A 21,779-nucleotide genomic window follows, 5' to 3' on the forward strand; every position below is an offset into this window, starting at 1 on the left:
GAAAAAGCATGCACAACCTTTCGATCACAAAAAAAAAACCGATTACGTCAACACTCTTCATCACCTACATTTCTTGATTCCTTCTAAATTGCAGCAAGCTATACTGACTTATTTTACAGGGAAGGTTACTTTTGGGATCATATTTTAATGATCCTAATGACTTTAAGGATATTGTCGTAGGCCCGTGTGCAACGGTGGATCATGGGGGGGGGGGCAACGGGGATCATGCCCCCCCCCCCAAAAAAAACCGATCCCACTTGTTTTGTTTTAAGAGACGCATGGGCGTCGCAAGGGGGGGGGGGCTTGCCAGAAAAGCCAAAAAAAAAAAAAAAGGAGGAAGAAAAAAAAAGAATAAACGAAAAGAAAAAGAGGCGCGAAGTCATAGCGGTGTAAAATTAATGGGTTGGGGGGGGGGGAATGTCGCTGCCCCCCTCTAAAACTGATAAATCTAGAAAATGTTGAGAAATACAGGATTTTGGGGGGCAAAAATATGTTTTGCCCCCTCTAGAAAAAAATCCTGGCGACGCCCATGAAGAGACGTCGCAAAAAGGGCAGCCACTGCGTACACCACCCACAAAACTCAACAACTGAAGAAATATAATAGTGCCTCCCCTCTTGCTCTGTATATTAAATTCGTTTTGGACGAATTCGTTTTCGTTTTATTAAAATGTTTTGGACCCACGTTTTGGGGAACAAAACATTTTTGCCCCATTGTTCTGGATCCGGCCTTGCCTGTGCGCTCACTGAACCTGCACGAGTATCCATAACTCGAAACTAGGCCCTATACCTTTTAAAGTTGTGCCTTCCGAACTTTCTTCGAAATAATCAACTTCTTATCTTTATTAGTGGCGATCCCAAGGGGGATTGGGAAGAGAGATGGGGGACATTGCCCCCCCCCCCCCAATAATTTTTGGGCGGGGAGCCAACTAACGACGATGCACCCCTCCCCCCAATATTTTTTACATGTGTACGGATTTTTACCAAATATACATCTTACATTGTATCTTTGCAAAATAACAACTCAAAGACATTTGTGGTCTACCACCCTCTTTTCGGGTAATTACCTCCGCCGAGGAGGTAGTCTTTTCATCGTTTGCTTGGTTTGTCTGTTAAAAATATAACTCAAAAAGTTATGGCGGGATTTGCATGAACATTTTTTGTAGGGGTGGTCCGTGGTACAAGTAGAAATCCATTAGATTTTGGAAGTGATCCGGATCTGGGTCTGGATCTAGGATTTTTCAAAGGATTCTGCACCATTTCTTTTGGGTGTACTGGCAAGCATGCTAGTCAACAGGTGGCGCCATCCAACACTCGCGGTCATCGCGCCTTGGTTGTTTCCTATCCGGGTATTTTCACGCGCCACCTATGGTTGCAGACCAGTAAATAAACTGTCATAGACCCCAATGATAAATGCCCCCACTTCAAAAATTCAGGAAAAAGACACAACTCTCCAAGTTATTCCAGACACACATCAAATTAAAGCTAATTTCATCATCTTTCTTTTTCTTTTTTCAATTTTCGGGGGGTTAACTGATGACTTTTAGGAGAAATTTCCATCCGAATCTGATCACCCCTTAAAATGGTCCTGAAGCCCATCGCCATTTTGAAAAACGACGCCTACACTCCATTGCAAAATATAGCGCTTTTAGGGCTCCAATTTCATCCAAATTGCACAGAACTACAAGCTCACAGTTGTGCGCACGGCTTCCACCCATATTTTTTTTTACAAACCCTAGCTCAAGCACAGCCCTAAATATGCTCAAATTGCGAAGAATTTGAGGGCATGCATATCGTGATTTGGCCGGCGTAGGCACAATGTGGTGGGAAATTGTTTAGCCATGGCACAGGTTTGCGATCTCGGAGTGCTTTCTAGTAACTAATTTTCTTACTTGCCTAGAAGGTCCCATGGTGCCGTTAGAAAAGCATTCGTAAAAAAGTATAACCACCCACCCCCCTTCCTCCCACCCCCCCCCCAAAAAAAAAGAAATATGAAACTAAGAGAGTATAGAATTTGCTTATGTTCGGGGTTTTTTTTCTTAAAACGTGTTATCCGATATGTTATCATTTTTGAAACTGTTGATCACATTTGGAAAGTTCTTTTGGAATTCTTGCAAATTCATTGTGCAAGTATTTCAAAATAACTTTCCACATTTCAAAACTGAACCACTATCACGTCTCTTCATGCTGAAGCCACATTATTTTAATCATAACAGCTTAGCCTACATAAAACCGATGATTAAAATGATTTGTTTTCCGGATCCAGATGTTTTGTCAAAATCTGAGTTCTTGGTATCTAATCTCCTGTATCCACATGCTTTCCAATACGAATTTGCAATAGGCCTATGGATCACCGGGAAAATGGTTTCAGTGCTATAAAGGTAAGAAAATCCATTAAGTTTAGAGAGGTGTAATGTTAACATTAAATGACAATTGTCAACTTTTGGTTATAATTGGCCTCCGTCAATATATAGTGAACGTTGGGCCTATTCCCATCTCAATTTTAAATTTACGTTGGGAGTCGAAATTATGGAAGCGTAATGCTGCCACATACGAAAAACGTCCCAAGGATCGTTATAACGACTGCTGGTTTCTTCTTGAATGCAGGATCTGCACTGATGAAGAACACCAGAACAGCCTGAAAAATAGGTGCTTCAAAATTGACTGATCGATGCTTCAATTTAAGATACTGCCCACCCAGACGTTTACCTATGTGATCTTGTATATTTGTGGTTTTTTTTTTCATTCGGATTAATCAGAACCGAATCAGAACTGATTCATTCACAATGCCATTTTAACCTAATCCCGTGTCGATGATTTCAGGGCAGTACTTTTTATTACCTTATAAATCTGCATCAATCTTGTTAAATCTTTATGGAAATAATCTGCTATTCTGAGGTTCTTTATTTTTCATCCCGCCATGTTGATCAGTAGGGGCCTATGACTTAACAGGAATTTACCCCAAAACCCGTTCAAGCATGTTCAGCGAAATACCGCGACTTCTGGTAATAGCTGTAGTTCTTAGTGGGCCTATTGGTCGGGAGCTTGGACTCTGCTTCATTGTCTGCAATCGGTACTTCGGGCTCAGGACCCTCGGTGGTGTCGACCTCAGGATTGTTGACCACAGAGACGTTATCAACCCTCTGCACACCGAACATCTTCTTGAGCCACGTGGGGGCATATCTCTCCCACCATGGCGGGCGCTCAGTCGGTGGAACATTGGGGATGTCATGATCACCGGCCGTCAAGTTCTTGCAGAGCTCTGGTACGTCGAAGACGGACATGTTCTTGATGCCTGGCTGCAGGTCGAAAAAGCGGGTGGTGTAGGCAATAGACACGGTGTCATTGGTAAACGTGAAGATGTCGAACACCGGCCAGCAACCTTTTTCAGTGAAACCACCGATCCACGACTCCCCTGATGACAAATCAGAAATAATACCTTGCATGAATATCTGGTTTTACAATTAGGCTCTAAAGTAAAATCGTCGTATGAACCAGCAGCAATGAGTGTTCACTCTTCCGACGACCAAAACTATGCATTGCATTTCATGTTGTCCTTCCTTGTAAACTGTATAGTGGTGATTACATGCATTTTTACGTTTTAGCTTTTCACCGAATGACATTAAAAATGTAAATAAGTCCAAGACTCGCCTAAAAAATAAAACCAAAGAGAGCGCCTTTCAGAAAAGTTTGAAGGCCTATAGAGCAAGAGTTGATCAAAACTATTTATTTCACCGACACCCAAATTCTCATCAAGAATTCCTGCATTAATCTGCAGGAAGTTTAAAACAAATCACAACATCAGCTCATGCAGAATTAGGTTTTGAAAGACCACTACTTGTCATTTACATTTTTGCAAGTGAATTTGCATCGAGTACAGAAATAATAATTTTCACTTTCGTCATGCAGGCTCCTTGAAAACCAAACCCGAAATGGATGGACATGCAAGGTGTAAAGAACACGAGACGATTACAGTTTGCTACGAAGTTAATTTTTGCAACTCTTCTTGGAGATTGCCGTTTCTCGTATGATATGACACGGCCTAATTAGTTTGATTGCAACTTACTATGTCTCGCAGGCTGACGATCCGACCATTCACTGACATCCAAGTTGCCCTCTGGTCCTCCTATCAGGTACTGGTCCTCAAACAGGGCAGAGGGCGGGATGCTGAAGTTTCTCCATGGTTCAGTGGGAATCTTGCTGCAACGGTTGTAGGTGAGGTCGATCTTGTACGTGATTTGCTCTTCGAAGAGTATCAGAAACTTGAACAGCCTGTCGAGAAAATACAATGATAGAATGGTTCGCAGGTATACTGTGAGGGGTTTGTATGTCGGTGACGTTATTCCCTCAACAAGATGAGATGGACGTATAGTATAGTTATCTCCGCCAGTCCGCAAAATAACTTGAAAATGTTTAGTTTATTTAAAAACTCGAGTCTTGACTGCATACTGTAGAAAGGGTAAGACCAATCTGGGCACGCTATCAGTTTTATCACGAAGGCCCGCTACACTGGCCAAGTATTTCGTTATGGCTTTTAATCAGATAGTCCTATATCCGTCACGCGGGATTATCTTCGTGTAAAGCGTGCACGATGGTTTCTTCATTGAAGGGGGCCTTGCGAGTGTACAGTGATCACGTAACCAGATTATATATAGGCCGTTGGATTTCAACCCCATGAACGTGAGGGTCCTACCCCATTGAAATAGCCATCAACTAAATTACCAACAGTACAAGAAAATACCTCCCCTCCACAAGAACACTATAAACCACACACACACATGTGTGCTTTACTATACTAATGAGGAACTGATCCTTTCCTTCTTTTGTTCCCTTTGGTTTGTACTTGAGCTTTTTCTCGACAGCTCCCATAAGATTTGTACACGAAATTCTCCCGAGGACTAGTGCCCAGGTCCTCGGGCCCATTGAAATCGCGCACATACACCCCATTGTCCCAAGTCCTCAGTCTGAATGGATAACCAGCCCATCCACACACTGGTTTGTTTCCGGTGCATATTGAGGACGACCAAGTGATCGGATGTCATTTTTTTTTAAAGTGAACTTTTGTTCCAACTGCTCTGATTTGATTCGAGGACCTATTGTCCTCGGTATCATTGTATGCCATTGTTGTGTTTCTTGTCGCTGTAAACTATAAACTTGCGCGAACACAAAACAACATGGAACTGGGAGGAAAGCAGCATTTACATCTCTTAGAGTAAAGAATAGCGAATATACAAATTTGGGATTATCTTATTCTGCGATACTAAAACATCTGTTAGCTTGACTCCCAAATTTGGCCAATCCAAACCGTACAAAGCAAGCGTACAAAAAGTGAAAGCTTGCGGAACATCTAGGTCGGCAACAGGCGCGTAGGCAGGTTTGGTTGCCCGTTGCGAAAAATAGAATTGTCGTCCTTTTTAACCTATATTGCAACGTCCCAATTTTGCTTCTAGCAACGTCCCGAGTTTGCTTTTAAAGTCTCCATCCTGTTGCAATCTGCCACTGCCCCCCCCCCCCCCCCCCCCCCGGCTACGCCACTGGTCGGCAAGCAGCTAGGTCAATATGCAAACAAAATTTGCAAGCCAAGCAATTAAAGTACATTGTACAGGTATGAAGTTGTAGCCCAATACCAGTTTTGAAAGCATGCATGCATTGCATAATTCTTTTTGAGAAACAGTCATCGCATAACACATCATGAAATCAGCTCGTAGAACATATATAGTAGAGCAAGTTATTACCTCCGCCAAGTAGGTTACGTTTCATCGGTTTGGTTTTGATTTGGTTAGTTTGTTGGTTGGTGGGTTTGTCTGATAACACGACAGCTCAAAAAGTTACGTACGGATCATTGCACCGATTAAACTATGTTTTTAGGAGTGGTCAACTCCTTGGTTCAAGTACAAATCGATTAGACTTTGGAAGTGATCCGGATCTTGGTCTGGATACAGGATTTTATGAAGGATTCTTCACCATTTATGATGCGAATATTTCTGACAATATGGCGGGGAATTGTGAAGCCTTGGCAGACGTTTGCGCTCTCTGAGTGCTTTCTAGTTTTATAAGTAAATGAAGGCCGTTTTCCAAATTTTCAGCTTCTTTCCTATCCTAATGAGATCCAGTTCACTGACATGATGTTAATGGTATGAACTGCCTTACCTCCTTCCAGGTCTCATGGATTTCTGCTCTTCCTCAATCCATTTGCGCTTTTTGAATCCGTCAAAGCTGATAGTGTAGCGGTTGTTAGTGGCTGCATTGTGGTTCCATTCGCTGAAACGACCCTCCCACTGCATTGGTGTTTTGCACGGGGTAGATGGAGGTGGAGGCCCTCTCAGTAATGCCCTCACGACGCTTGGTGATGCGCCTGGGGATGGGACAGTGTAAGCACTTTGCGAGTAACTCAGGACCAGGAGTATTAAAATCAAAGCCCCCTTCATAATGAATGCGAAACGAAACGACTGCAGCCTGTAGCTTGATATAACCTACACTGACTGAAGGCTCAGCAACAATGCTACACGACAGAAGTGATATCAACTTTTAATATGCAATGTTTGTCTAGCCTGGACCGATCGCACTGAGACACCATGCACCATCAGGTAACACAACTGTAAACCTAGAACAAAGCTATCACAAATCAGGGTTTTGCAACACTTCGAGGTTATCGTGAACAATAGATGTGGCGGACACTAAGACCCAGGGACCATGAAAATAATTTCACAGTAAATAAACACCGGACAATGGAGGTTAAACTAACAGACAAAATGTCAGTCATCCCACAGGTTCAAGGATTAGGTGGTGTGACAATTTGTTGTGACTTATGATAGCCGCACAGAACAATCGACGGAAAAGATGACGTTTGGATCTGGAACTCAACAGGGCCATTGCCAGCCTGGGCCCAATTTCTTAGCGCTGCTTAACAGCCGACTTTGTGCTTACCGAGCCTCCATCTATTTCATAGAGACCGTGAGCAGAAAGCACAGCAAAAGCACGCCTGACCCAGAGGAAAAAGTTGCTTTGGCAAATAGAAATCTCCATGCGCGCGCAACCGTTAGCACGTCCAGTGGAAGGGGAGGAACGGGAGGTCGTTTTTACCATAGAGTGGACCTTTTTCATGTCTAGTAAACAGTTGATTACGCATGTAAATACACATTTTGAGTAAAACTCAATCGCGAAGAAAAAGTGGACATGCGGCCGATTTGGGCAAAATGATGTAAGCCTACAATAAACAAGGAAATTTTGTGATCTTTAAAGGCGTGCACGATACTTTTTTTTGTTCCAGTTCTTCAATTGGAACAAAACAAGAAGTGGAGTTTTTTTTTCAGAGCAGGCACTCAATGTGAGGAGGTATGTTTATAATATATACGGCCTTATGGGGTACCGGGAACAAAGGGCAACAATAGGGACAGTGGTACCCTACAAGTCGGTCTTTAGAAATCTCAGTACCCCATAGGTAAAACGCTGTGGAGTTTGAGATTTCAACAAGAACAAAGGAGAATAAAAGAAGGGAAGTCAAGTGGACAATAGTGGTACCCAATAATTACATAAAAACACGGTTGTGTGAGCGTGTTATGGTTAGCCTATATCCGTCCCTGCTACCCATCTCAAATGATCAGTTTCGGGAGCATTTGTTTTTCTTGACAAATTGTTTTCAGAGCCGCATGCATAATTCTCATTATAGGAGGCCCTCAACATCCAAACTTGCACAAACTTGATGACACCGCAATAACACACAACACGAATTACAAGCAGTTTTTAAATGTGAAGTCATATGTGAGGATAGGAGTCTATTTTCATAACCTGGAATCCCTTAACACAGAGTAACATTTGCCACACTGATCTTAAAGAACACTTCCGACCCATGAAACGTGATAGCTTCCAGCTGATTTCTCACGGACCTCATGCGTATAGCGGCCATCTTAGAGGGCATGTTTTGTTGTATTATTTCAGAAACCATGAACACACAAGCGGTTTACTCATGCATATTCAAGCAAAACAAAGACATTGCCTCCATAAGATGGCTGCTACGCATAAGGTATATTATTGTCACTAGTGCTAAAAATGCATATGCGGCGCTTGGGTTGCAGACCAGTAAATAGACTGCCATAGGCCTCATTTATAATTGCGCGCACTTCCCAAAATTATTAAAGATACATGTACTCACAACTCTCCAAGGTGTTTGAAACACACATCAAATTAAAGCTTATTTCATCATCTTTCACTGTCCGTTCAATTTTTTTTTGAGGGGGGGGGGGGGGGTTAACCCATGACTTTTGGCAAAAAAATCCATCTAAGGCAAAAAAAAAAAGTCTCCGGTTTCTGGTATGGAGCTTGCCCAAAAAGTGGTGCGGCGACGCGGCTTTTTTTTTTTTACTTGATTTTTTTTGCTTGAAATGTCGGCTGATGACTGCAAATGGTGCCCGACTAAACTTAGTGCAAATATATGGGAGTCCAGAGAGGCCACATAAAGCTTATTCTCGACCATAACCCAATCTAAAAACACGTTAAAATTGTGCAGCAGCAGGATTCCAGTCAAACCAGTGAGTTTGGCGGTTTTGAGACATCATCTTTCATTGAAAAAAAAAACCTTTTTCATTTTGCCGACGCGCATGGCTACGGCGACGCGCGCGCATACCAGAAACCGGAGACTTTTTTTTGGCCTAAAGATATCACCCCTAAAAGCAGGCCTAAAGCCCATCGCCATTTTGAAAACGGACGTCTAAGCTCCATTGCAAAATAGAGCCATTGAATGGCCTAATTTCATCAAAATGTCACACTAATACGAGTTCGCAGTCCTCTGCACGACTTCCGCCCTTCTTATTATTTTTTTTTAAACAAATCCTCCAGTTCGTATATCACGGTCCTCAAAATGCTCTAATACCGGATAATTTAGGGCATGCAGATCGTGATTTGGCCGGCGTAGGCAATTTCGGGCCTATTTACTGATCTGCACCCCTAGTCTGACGTATCGCTCGCCCCCACCGCCCGATAAAAGTGCACTGGTGGCCGGTCACTTCTTTAAGCTCTCATTGGACGGATTATTTACCCCGTGATTTGAAGTCTAGAGTTCATTGGACAAATGTTGCATACATGACTGTGATCCGGAGTCAATTTCCGCGTGCGTATGACACCTGCGTACAGAATGGACGTAGGCCTACACTGTCGACTCGACCTTTATCATTCTGCCACCATTTCAGTAATGTTCCCTGTATCCAATAACAGTACTGAATATTTTTATGCGCAAAAAGGAACCAGACTATTTTCCCTTCCAGCCTCGCTTTGGTTACGTTGATTTAAATGGGAAAAATCATGATGGCCGCAACATGATAGTGATAGACCTTTCTTTTGTTTGTAAACATTGGCGCCATTTTATATGGGCTGCAGCAAGCGCATAAATTGAAGCCGTGGTTGGCAACATGTTTTTCCCAAACAAGTCCCCATAACGCCCTCAATACAAAGTAAAAAAGCATGGTTAGGAATTATGTTGCAGCTTTGTTGACAATTTTGTATTTCCAACAATCAAATAATATTTTGGTTATCTGTAATAACTCGTTTTCATTTTTGCAGTGTTGGACCTTCCATAGTTTTGCAACCCGTGGTTGGCAAAAAAAATGCAGGTTGCCAACCAAGTGTAGAAAGGTCTATATACCATTATCATGTTGCGGCCATCCTGATCTTTTTGACCAGTGTTCGTGTTAAGTTCATGGCACTTGCTGCTGCGTTTCCTTTCTTCACATGTTTCCGTGAAAATGATTAGCATGCAGCGCCCATGGCAACGTTGGAGGCAATGCATATTACCTGTGACTTCAACATTTTCTCCACAAGTATAAGACAATTTTTTTGTGTAACCCAGACACTGAGAGAGAAAAAAAGGTTTGGTAAACACTAAAAAGCACTAAATATTGGCAATCTCCGGACGAACGTTAGCATTAACCCACTAAGGACCGGGCAGGGGGACGATGTACCACCATTCCTACTTCCACATGTTTCGCCCCATTTTCCAAATCACAAGACAAACACAAGATGGCGCTTTACTATATTTTTACCCATTTTGAAAAAACCCCCCAATATTTCAATGGTACAAAGATTCCTTGATTCAATATTCATCCAATCAAACTAAATTTATCATTGACAGTCGTCACTAAAGGGCGCTATACCTATCTTTGGGGGCAAAATTACTCCTTTTTTGGCGACTTTGTCCCACAAACTAAATGCATGCTGGATTCCCAGCATGCATTGATTTTTTTTTATTTTTCAAATAGAGATAATACTTAATTGATAGGTTTTGGTGGAGAAACCATATTTTTGACTAACGAATATGTATATTTTACTTTTTACATAATAATAATGATTATCAATATTTTAAATGTGTTGCCATGGCAACCACGGACATCCCACGGATGGTCCCGGAACAAAATTTAGGAAAAAAATGACAAAATCTCACGACGATTGGATGATTTCCAGAGCTGTTACATTGTGCACCCCAGCTTGACCCGCCTTTTCCCCTCTCTGCCCTTCAGACGAACCTAGCACCAACAATGAAAGACGTAAACGAAGCGGTTTCCTTTTTCAAACACACAAACAAGATACTTTTATTTCGAACTTTTCCTCCGATAGAGTCAGTCGGGCTTTGTACACATATATACAAATTGACGAGGTAATTTCACGTGCAATTACGTGATTAATTTTCCTTTTAAAATGAATGAATATTATAGAAGAAACTGCCATCATTAATTAACGGTAATAATTAAAAAAGAAAACCGTGAACTCAATGTCGGAATGGAATAGCGGCATCTCATATTGCACACATACTTAACAATACACACCGAGCATATGAACCAAATTGACATGGTGGGTTGGACATTCTGCTATCTCAATTGCAACCCATCACCGGACTTGTTTGTCCAAGTCGTCTGTAGTGCAGATGTATTTAAACCACCAACAAAGTCAATATTGGAACACAGACGGCGAGTTTTAAACACAGTATGAGTAAAAACACAGGCAAGCCTGTAATTGCCCTAAGCCCATGGTCCAATATAGAATAGTACATTTTCCACCTTGCCCCGGGCTAAGGGTACTTGGCACTATTCCATTAATACTGATTACAAAATAAAGTTTTGTATAATTAACATAACTTTTTTTATGATAAGAATACACACCTATTTGTGTAACACCCAGACTGCATGCTAATGACCTGCATGATTTTTGTCAACAGTACTAATTCGACAAATGGTCAGGCTGCCTTTTTTGAATAGCAGTCAAATTTAATATGTACAAAGATGACGGTAATTGACGAGATTGCAATTAAAAGAATAAAAATATTCACAATAAAACGGGGGTGTTTCTATCAAGAAAGGAAACGAAAAGAGCATTAAATCGATGTGTGTATGAAGAAAAATGTACTATTTACATTGAGAAGAAATATTATGGTTTTGTCTCATTATGGTAAGAGATCAACCTGATTGTAATTTTTTTTGTTTTGTTACAAATTCAAAGTGTGTTCTTGTCGAACCCCATTTCCTAGAATTGCAAGGATGTGGGGTAAAATCACCCAGAGAGACCACAATTTAACTAATTAAGTACCTTTATACTAGGTTTGATTCCCAAATAATACAATAAAAATAATAATAAAATATAATATAACAAAATAAAATAAAATAAAATAAAAACAATCAATAAAAGAAGAAACGAAAAATTATCACTGCAAACATTTAAAATTAAAAAAAATACACAAGGTTTGGCAGATAAAATAAAAGACCAGCTTTAAACAAAAATGGACATCATCACTAAATTGATTCGAGTTGTTTAGAGCAACCTCCCTGGACATTGAAAGATAAAATAATCACTCAAAATAACATCTCTATAAAATATTGTAAAAGTGTATATGGGCTGAGAATAACTTTTGCTTTGAAATAAAAGTCAAGCATAACTTATTTGAAAAAAAGTCAGTGACTGGAATAACTCATGCGTGATTCCCTTAATGTAAAAAATCCTGGTTCTTGACATGTTAAAACTCCATCTCCAAGTTGCAATGACATAAATTAATACCTCAGAATACCATCTTAAAATTTGCCCTTTTATTTTATGCTTACCTACATGTATATATGTATATTCCTTTAAAATTCTGAATCAAACTATTAAAAGAAAGACTTTATACTTTGATAAATAACATTTATTTCTGAATCCTTTCCAATGCAATGACTATTAATGAATGAAATGTGAGTATTCCAAACTGAAAGACATATTCGTACAATGACAGAAATTTGATCTCAAGCTTTTTGTTTAGTTTAATGACCTATGGATAATGGAACGCATGGTTTTAGCTCAAGGGATTAGCCAAGATCAAATATGTTTGAGGTGATACATGCGGAAACCCCCCCCCCCCCCAATATTCCGCATGTTTTAGCAAAAGAGAATATTTTCTACAAGGTGCACTTTTGCTTTTAGATCCTATCGTCCTCAAATGTAATTCTAAAGACTCATCTTTTGCCAAGTGTTAATGTGAATCCTAGAATGTAGCCTTGCTCACAATATTGGTCACATCAGAAGGGAAAAGTGATAAACGTCAAATAATTTTATAAATTCTATTTTTTTTTGCAGACCAGAACAGTACATGTACATTCACAGAGCCACAAACTAAAAGTGATAATATATGATACAGGTATAAGCTAAACCACACAATACAAACAGATCCTACAAGCTAAATATATGCAATCAAACCTGAGATAGTAGAATTGCTTGCCTCGTGGGTGAAATTTCCAATGCATAAATTGTTCATTTTTAATACAGGGCGAGTCCCCCCCCCCCCCCAAAAAAAGAAAACCCAAATGTCAGGACCATTTTTTAAAAGAAGTTTTGCCTAATATGAAAGCCCACTCAATGAGCTTTCTTTCTAGTTCATTTCTCAATCACGTACTTTTCATGTTACGGAATTTTGAACACAAATACCGTTTTAACGTTCTGTTCACAGATCACAAAAAAGGTAAATGCTCTTTCAGAAAAATGAAAACAATTCACATACATCCCTATGAGAACTGTTTTCGTTTTGCTGAAAGAATTCTTGCCATTTTTGTGAACCCTGGACAGAACCCTAAAACAGTGTTTGTGTTTAAAATTCTGTAACTTGAAAAGTACATGATTGATTTGAATGTTTCTTGTACTAAAAGAAAGCGTATTAATTGGGCTTTCATATCCTAGGTTTTAAATTGCTACATGCAGAACTTCATAAAAAAAGTGATCATGCCATTTGGGTTTCCTTTTTTTTTTGCTCGCCCTGTATGATGCTACTTTATTGCAGAAATTACAGCAACAAAGACTTGCTGATCTAACCTTTGACCCTAATTCCTAGGTAGTAATCTTTTGCCTCACACCCTCCCAAGTTCCAAGGAATCAAATCATTGCCCCAATTTAAAGTAAAAGAGGCTGCAAAATAACCAAACCTCAAATTGGATTTAATAAAAAATTGAGGGTTACGGTATAAGATGGCATTTAAAGGGCCCATGCAATGTAATTTGTTTTAATGCAATCCTTCAAAACGCACCTTTATGTGTCCCATTTAACCTTATTTTCCATTTTCGTTTTGTCATTTTCAAGGGTATTTTTTACTGAACAGTGTCTTCTTAAAATGACATCACAGCAACAGCGCCCTCAGTTGTCCGGAAAAGAAGTGCAGAGTAGAAAGTTGCATAAACTGTGTTCCTCAACAAAACAAAAAAAATCATCTCATGGCCCCTTTAAGTGATTCAGTTATTCTTGTTGAAGTCTCAATGATCAGGAACATGATTCTCAAGGAGTGTTGTGTAAATATCACTCTAAAAAATAACAGATTTGGTTAACTAGTACACTGTACTGTATATACTATACATGTATAACCTAGGATCTTATCTCTCTGTATGCCACAGTATGTACATCTTAAAATGCTACTATACAATATAGACATGGACTCATATGCGAGTCTCAATGGAGGGAGTTACATATTCAAATACTCAGTCAAATTACAAAATCTCATTATATCGGGATACATCTTTGTCAAATACATGACTTTTACTTCTATTTATCAAAATATCATCTCGTAGGAAATAAATAGAAGATATTATTTAGGAACCTTGTTTTAGAGAAGGGCAAGGACTGAAAGCAGCAAGCTTTGCAGCAATACTTAAAGGTGGAGGAAGTCAATTACAAGCGAAGAAAATGCAGAGCAAATTCGGCCTAAGTTACATTGACACTAAGAGCCTATTCATAATTTCTCAGGTAACTTGTACAGCCATTAGAAGGACAAATGTATATTAAAAAGTGGGTAATAATTATTAAGTGACAGCTTATGTTTAAGAATTTAAATGGCAGTGATTAATGATGCCGTCACAGAGGAGAATTTTGTTTTTCAATCGGTAGTGGAGAGGTCATACTTAAAATGATGATCCTACCCCAGATCTGAGCCTATTAAAATCAAGACATCACAACCTACCAAACTTCCAAGACAGAGGTTCCCTAACTGACCATTTTGGAATGACCTTCACTGTCCATACTGGAATGACTTATGTTTAAAACATCTGTCAGATAACCTACACTGGACAGCAGAGTGACAATTGAACAATACTTTGGCCGACATCTGTGTCCACATTACTTGGGGGTACCTCCAACAAACTGGCACTCAATCTCATCAATCAATCAATCACAATGAAACAAGGTCAAAGCTTCCCCTGTTTCTGGCATTTCTTTTCTCCATCATTAAAAATGCTTTGTTTCCTAATGTAAGTCTCTCTTGAATCACGACTCAAATTCATAGGACTTGCAATATCTCTGACGGTTAAAAGTTCTAAAACAGAGAAACCCTTTTACTGGCACAAATATCCTTATCTACTTTCAAATAAAGCATCTGATAAGTTTTGCAAGATAGTGACAAAAAGTAACTGGTGCCAGCCTTGTTCAACAGAACTGAGCTACAACCGTCAGGAAAAAAGTCACAAAGTTTGTGTGACTTGAGTGCAACTGCGATGATATTCAGACGACCAGCATCAGTTGGTGCTAAAAATATTGTAGTCGCAGATGAAGAAAAACGTAAACTACTGCACTGCGCTGGAACGTGTTCACGACGGGACATGTTCCCCACAGGCAGGAATCAATCGCACTTGACCTGTGTGAAGTTACGACGTTGTGCGCGCATCCGGACGATCTAATTTTATTGTAAACCGTTATGTCGTGGTTGACATGAGCTTGGTTCCTGTTATTCTGTGGCCAGATGCCCCTTGTTCCATGATAATCACACAATTTCTCAGTTTTGTGACCCAAGCACGACTTTTGTGCTTGATGCCGACGGTTCCATTGCGGCGCAAGTAAATCGCAGATCTATCTAAAGGGCAGCTTTAGGCTGACAGAATCTCTTAACAATAATCAAGAATCAAGGTTGGTAAACCAGGGCACTCATTCACGGACGACCTTTGACCTGATGAAACATTACCAGGTTCCTTCGATATCAAGGGTCGCTCTACTGTGACCCTTGGCCCCCTTAGGAAAGTCCTCTCCATCACTGCAATCGGAAGAATCCGTGACCAAGCCGTGGTCCTCAGACTGAAGACAGTGAAGAAAAAAAAGATACAAAACACATGACATGAGAAAATTTAATCAGCAAACAAATATAGAGGAAAATTGGAATATTTCCAGTTCACAAGTGAAAGAATTCCAGAATGCGAACTGCACAGTATACACAGGTGCATTCCATTTGCTGCAGGACAATAATGTAAAAAAGGAAAATCCATTGCTATCATGAGTGTTATGCAGTTTGTCAAAGTGAAGAAACAAAAATATGCTCTTCAAAAAGCGATAAGTATGTGTTGTTTTTGAAAAATATTCGCCTCAGGTTATGCAAACAAGGTCCCTACCCACAAGCTAATTTTGACTCATAGGCAACTATACTGTGTTTATTCAGAGGTGAAAACAGTAAAAACATTGAGTCTAGTACTGTGGTGGTTGTGAGCATTAGAGGGCAGGGCTGTTTGGGGCGGTACAGTGGCTAATGGGTTACATACCGGGCTACTAAAACCAATGCAGAAACAAGCACAGTGTCAAAAACACCCTGCATAATATGATGATTATTACTCTAATCACATAAAAAAAAAGAAAACAATCAAATGATTACAGATTCGTTGATTTTACACAAGACAATTTCAACTCTCACCTCAAACATCATTTCCCTGGAGATCTGCTTCATGACCTTCTTGACCTCTCTCTCCTTATCTGACAGACCATCAGACACCACAGCCACCTCGTTAGCAATGCTCAATACCTCGCTGGTCTTGGTCCGCAGCCGACCGTCCGGCAGGGCAATATGCCGCGACAGTTCACTGGTGTTGCCATCATCCGAGAAATTGGGATCAGAGCTGCAAGCCAGGTAGGACTGCCGGCTACTCATCTGATTCCTGATAACAACAATCCAAACAAAATATAAATAAATAAAAATCCTAGTTTTGTTGTGGGAACAGCTTTTGGGTCAGTTTAGAACAAAGTGGCACGTGCATGTTTTAATAGGGCAGAAGGGTCAGTGGGGCATACTCTTTGGGCACTTTTCAGGTCTAGAATAGCAATGTATATTGTAAAGAGCTTTTTAACATTACTAAAGTAGTGTCCTTGCCTATAAGTTTTGGAGGATTCAGATGATTTCAATAGATGCTAAAGGTAGTAAATGTGAAATGCGAATTTAGATTTGTGTTTGGGAAAATGTTAGGTTTTGGTCATTACCTGTCTGACTGGGTTGTTTGTTCGTCTGAAGAATGGCATATAGTGATCGGTTCATCGCTGGAGTAACCTCGGGAACCCTGAACAAATCAATGAAAAATTCAAACCATAAATAAAAGGAACTTATATTTCCATGATAACTGAGCTTTCAATGTAACTGAAGTTGCACATACTAGCAGGTGCAACAACTGAAGTGTATAAAATGGAAAAGTTAGACACATGAGACAAGCAGTTAACAAACAGCTTGACTGAAGAATGAAATTTGTTTTGTCAACTAGACACTCACCTTTGTGATATCAATAATGACATCGCCGTTAGTTCTGGTCTTAGTTCCAGGCCTCATCTGAGGTGATATAGATCTCTTTGGTACTTTGACTGCACCACCTGGGGACCTCCTGAGTGGGCTAGATCTCTGGACTGCCAGTCTCTCTCCAATGTAACTACTTGGAAGAACATTGTCCTCATCATCAAGGATGCTCTTATCACAGTTCGCAGTGGGGGAAGTATTACTGTTGATCTCATCGCTGTCGCTACCATGTGAGGTGGATGTCACGCCATGGTCAGGGATGTACTGACAGGCCCTGCCTGGCCGGTTCCTTGAGGACCGGTTGGGACACTTCCCTTTGCACACACATGAAGTACACTTGCCTTTGCTTGTGCATATGCATGAGTTTCTGCTCCTTGGGTTTGAGGTCAGTTCTGGTTGCCTGATTGCTGCGTACGGCCCAAAGTACTTGAAATTCTCACAGTTGGCTCTCTCTAGGTCCAAGGTCCTCTCTGTGTCCGAGCGGCCAACCTGGTCACTCTCCTTCTGTCCGAGGTCCTTTGGGGACATGGCCCCAGCCCCAGATACATGCAAGTCTGACAGGGGGACTTCTTTCCCTGGGCTGATTCCACCCTTGCCAAAACTTCCCTTGGGGCTAACTCCACCTTTGCCAAAGCTGCCACGGCCGTGGCTGTTATTGCGCCGGTGTCTGGTCTTGCGCTGGACACGGACTCTGCTTGGTGACGTCTTGGAAGATGTGGGTGGGGTCCTGGGTGAGAGAGTTGGGGAGGAAGGATCGGTCTCGGGTGTGGTTGTTGCATCAGTGGGCGGGCTTATTGTCCTGTCAATCAAAGAATATGTATACATTGAGGTGTTCACTCATCCACCAGGAGTTGAATACACCATGACATTAATAAGTGCAGGTGATATGTATTTTTTTGATTTCATTTGTAATATGATCCAAACCCTCAAAAATTTCAATAAAATTTGCAAAACATCAACCGACTAATACAGGAAATGATCAATGAAACAGGAAATGATACACAAAACATTCTTAATTAAATGTACTTAATGCTGTAGTAAAGAGTATGCGCTTTAACATCAGAAGAATCAGAATGAAACACAAGCACTCGTGTAATAAACTTTAAAGATTCCCCCCACATATTCACTTATAGAGGGCATAGTTATGCATACTGCCTCCACATTGGACCCTATTAAACCCCCAAAATCAGTAGGTCCAAACTTCATTTCAAAGCTTCAAATCTTGCTACTCTGATTTCGCAGTTTATATCGATGTGTGCTCAAGTATGTGGGTGCATACGTGTATCTTAACTAAGATTGTTAATGTGTTACCACGATGCTTAAGTCATAAACGGCGGATTCAGTTGATTGAGATTACCTGTTGAGAGTAGAGGTAGAGTTGCTTTGATGACTGGCCAGGGATTTCTTGATGAGTTTCTCCATAGCCTGGGTCTGGGCCTTGAGGATGGGTTTTATCGTCCGCTGTTGTTTCTTTTTGGTGATGCTGGTGGCCAGCTGCTGCTCTTTCCTTCAAATCCCAACAAAAACAAAACCATGAATTAAAACCTGTGGATTCCAAACTGAGTCAGGCTGAGCAAGTTTGTCACAAAGAGGATGTGTGGACATGCAACTTTCAACCTAAATTTGGATAGCAGAGAAGTACCGTACATGCGAGTTGATATCAATTCACACTGTTCACATAAAACCTTTTACACTATTCAAAATCTCCATGTCGGACTCAGTTGGACACGGACATTTCTAGAACCCCTTTTACACTTGCAAGAATCCAACACGGCTTCTACACGGGTCCAGTGCACTACATGGGTGAACTCCCAGGTAAAAAAGCCAAACTCTACAACAGCACCGTATACACACAGGCGTCAGAGTAAACAGCATGCCCAGCCTACCCATGTTTGACGGGACCCGGTTACACTTATGCCAGTGTTGATTTCAACTTGGGAAGGCGAGATGATACTTTGAAAAGGCCTATACTCTAAAAATGTCATATGAATGTCCCCTACACCCAACAAGCTGAGCTTTAGCCACCCTGCCTAGATAAATTTAGGGATCCGGGCTTTATTAAACCATGTGCTTTACCAGCATATCAGAACTAGGTCTTTTGCAGTCGGAACAACAACAGCACCCAATGTATCTTATGATAACCTAGAAACTAAGAAAACTGTCCCTGCTACGCCTTGTGGTACAGGTTTTGTCAACTTTACAGAAAGCTTGTTATGCCATGGGATATCACGGTCACGTGATGTACCTATTGAGTTCTTTCTCTCTCTGTTCTAGCTGTAGTAGGCAGGTACTCAGTTCCATGTACAAGTTGTTGGCTCGCTCCAGTTTCCTCTCGTAGTGTTCACGGATGTCTTGAGCATGTCTAGCAAGAAACATGGATACAATGGGATTGGGAAATTAACATTCAATGGCAGTAACTACATGCAGAAGACAATTCTAAGTACTGGCCAATTCTTTCACTCAAGACAAAACATTCATAGATCTTGCTGTCTTGCAACCCTCAGAATATCCATTCGGAAAGACTTTGTAATATCTTATGCCTTGTGAGCAATATTATATTTTATAACAATCCTTCATGTATTTCACAGAAAACATGTAATTTTATGTCTCAATATTGGGTTCTTCTCTTTACGTCAGTTTATATCTGATTTAAAGGAAACATGCAGTCCAAAATTTTCATAACGTATTTTATTTTATATATACATTCATTTATGTGTATTAAATGTGAATTAAAAGCAGAACTGGTTCTGGTGTACGTTTAGTGTGGTAATTTGCCGTCCAAAATTGAACCCCCCCTTTTTGATTTTCGCGGCAACTCCAAATGAGGGCGCTGTTCATGACATAAACAAAGGCAGAGAAATCCAGGGCCCGTAAATGACGTCTGGGTACGAGACGGATTAGCGAAGCTACTGTGCTGTGTGCAGCCGCCGCGTACCCGTACGTGGCATTATATGCACACGTACGAATGTGTCTACATGGGATATGTACAGTACACGTGGACGTGCCACGGTGCCACCGTTGTCGAATGAACACAACGACGACCGTCATGACCGTAAAAGTTCCGAAGACCGTCCTCTTCTTTCCTTAGCGAATCCGATGAAAATGGTACAGATTCGTCCGATTCGAATCAGAGTTCTAATGATTCAGACACTGACTCGATGTTTTTTTAGGGGCATGCCCAAGTTGCTGTACAGACCAGCATCAAAGCACGACGGCTCAAAGTGCAGCGCAGAGGGCCGCGAACTCACTGGGCCCGGACCACTTTGCTCTGGTATTTACCTTCACTTTGGCTCTCCAAATGCTCCGATATTTCGGATTTACTGGAAACAAATGAAGGCTTACTCCATCCTTGGTAGTTTTGCTACACCCAGCAGCCACACACCTTGTCGGCATGGCCGAAAATCGGGTGTTATTTCTCCTCGATTCCGAACGAAACACCAGAAAAACTTTCAGTGCCGCAATGTATATGTACATGTATTATGATGCACGCCGCAATGCCGGTGCCCCCGCAGCGCGGCAAGTCTCTGCCTTCGCTTGCGTCATACCCCTCGCGAAGTTTTATGTTAATGAAGCTTCCCTTTGTGGGGCGGAGTAGTTTGACCAAACATGTTCACAAATTATTTTCCCCCATTTATCTTAGAAAATAAACACCGCCATACACAAAATATTGTTAAGAACATCATCCTTTATTGATTTAAGCAAAAAAAATGCAATCAAAATTTTATTTCATGTTCCCTTTAATGTGGAAAGGATCTTAAGACCGTTTTTTTCAACAGTATGTCGAGAAAAAGAAGTGCCACTTTTTAAGAAATCATGATTTCAGCTTTTTTAAACTCTCAAGCACTGGCTTTCGCCTTGACTGAAATGACTTTCGCAATTGCTGGCCATGATGACTGGATTTTTTCGTCTGACTTGCTGATGCCTCTGATGATGTTGGGGCTTACCTGAGTTCTGCCTGACGTCGTTTGATCAGCTCCTCGTCCATGCGATGAATTTGAGATCCTTCACTCTTCATCTTCTCAAACTGCAGCTTAATCTCCTCTCTCCAGTCAACCTGGTAACAACCAAGACAAAACACAATACTAATCACTTACATCATCTAAAATAAGAAATTACATGTAAATAGCTATATCAATGAATAATGAAAAAAAATTACAACAGAAAACACAAACATTCAATCCAAATAATACAACTATCAAAGCAATTGCCTAAAATCATCAATGGAAATAAAATATGAAATAAAACCAAGACAAACTAGACATATGTTTGTGGACAAACATAGGGCTGTTTCGGTAGCTTTTTGTGACATGTGACATCAACGAAGGATGTGTAGTTCTGTTTATAATAAATGGTGGCATATAATATGTGATTCCATTCTCATAGGGCTTTGAATTATGACGTCACATGTCACGTGATGACGTCATGATGACGTCACATAAAGTTTCATCTATTACTGTAATAGTATGGTAAAGAACAACTAAGCCAGAGCAAACATCGTTAAAAGCAAGTTCACGTCTTTCACCAATTTTGAATAACAAAGCACTTCCGGTTTCAACCAGAAGAAAGGGTCACGTGATTTATTTGCGCATATTTAAAAAATGAAGACCCTCGATAATTCTATCAATTCCCGCAAAAATCATGTTCAGGTCTCGACCACCTAATTTTTTTCTACCTATAACACATCCCGGTCTAGCCACATACCAAGTTTCAACCCAATCAGACTTACAGTTCTGTAGATATAGGACTTCATAATATG

General features: G+C 40.6%; 2 protein-coding genes across 3 annotated transcripts in view; both read right to left on the bottom strand.

Moving 5' to 3' along the window:
- Positions 1 to 2,007: 2,007 nt before the first annotated feature.
- Positions 2,008 to 6,520, bottom strand: LOC119722648 (mammalian ependymin-related protein 1-like). The gene is made up of 3 exons (XM_038192869.1): positions 6,148 to 6,520; positions 4,064 to 4,269; positions 2,008 to 3,412 (listed from the first exon to the last, which is right to left on the bottom strand). The coding sequence occupies exons 1-3, from the start codon at positions 6,423 to 6,425 to the stop codon at positions 2,970 to 2,972; spliced, it is 927 nt and encodes a 308-aa protein (XP_038048797.1). The 5' UTR covers positions 6,426 to 6,520; the 3' UTR covers positions 2,008 to 2,969.
- Positions 6,521 to 14,256: 7,736 nt separating this feature from the next.
- The window catches only part of LOC119722649 (mitogen-activated protein kinase kinase kinase 13-B-like), a 34,855-nt gene continuing 27,332 nt past the window's right edge, over positions 14,257 to 21,779 (bottom strand). For both annotated transcript variants that reach the window (XM_038192870.1, XM_038192871.1), the window contains exons 9-15: positions 20,968 to 21,077; positions 19,269 to 19,385; positions 18,381 to 18,530; positions 17,003 to 17,822; positions 16,720 to 16,796; positions 16,160 to 16,400; positions 14,257 to 15,552 (exon numbers count right to left, since the gene is read on the bottom strand). In XM_038192870.1, coding sequence (XP_038048798.1) covers positions 15,439 to 15,552; positions 16,160 to 16,400; positions 16,720 to 16,796; positions 17,003 to 17,822; positions 18,381 to 18,530; positions 19,269 to 19,385; positions 20,968 to 21,077 — 1,629 coding nt within the window. In that variant the 3' untranslated portion in view covers positions 14,257 to 15,438. The remainder of the gene's footprint in view (positions 15,553 to 16,159; positions 16,401 to 16,719; positions 16,797 to 17,002; positions 17,823 to 18,380; positions 18,531 to 19,268; positions 19,386 to 20,967; positions 21,078 to 21,779) is intronic.

This window comes from Patiria miniata, unplaced genomic scaffold (assembly GCF_015706575.1).
Source record: "Patiria miniata isolate m_02_andy unplaced genomic scaffold, ASM1570657v1 HiC_scaffold_16, whole genome shotgun sequence".
In the NCBI taxonomy this organism is placed as follows: domain Eukaryota; kingdom Metazoa; phylum Echinodermata; class Asteroidea; order Valvatida; family Asterinidae; genus Patiria; species Patiria miniata.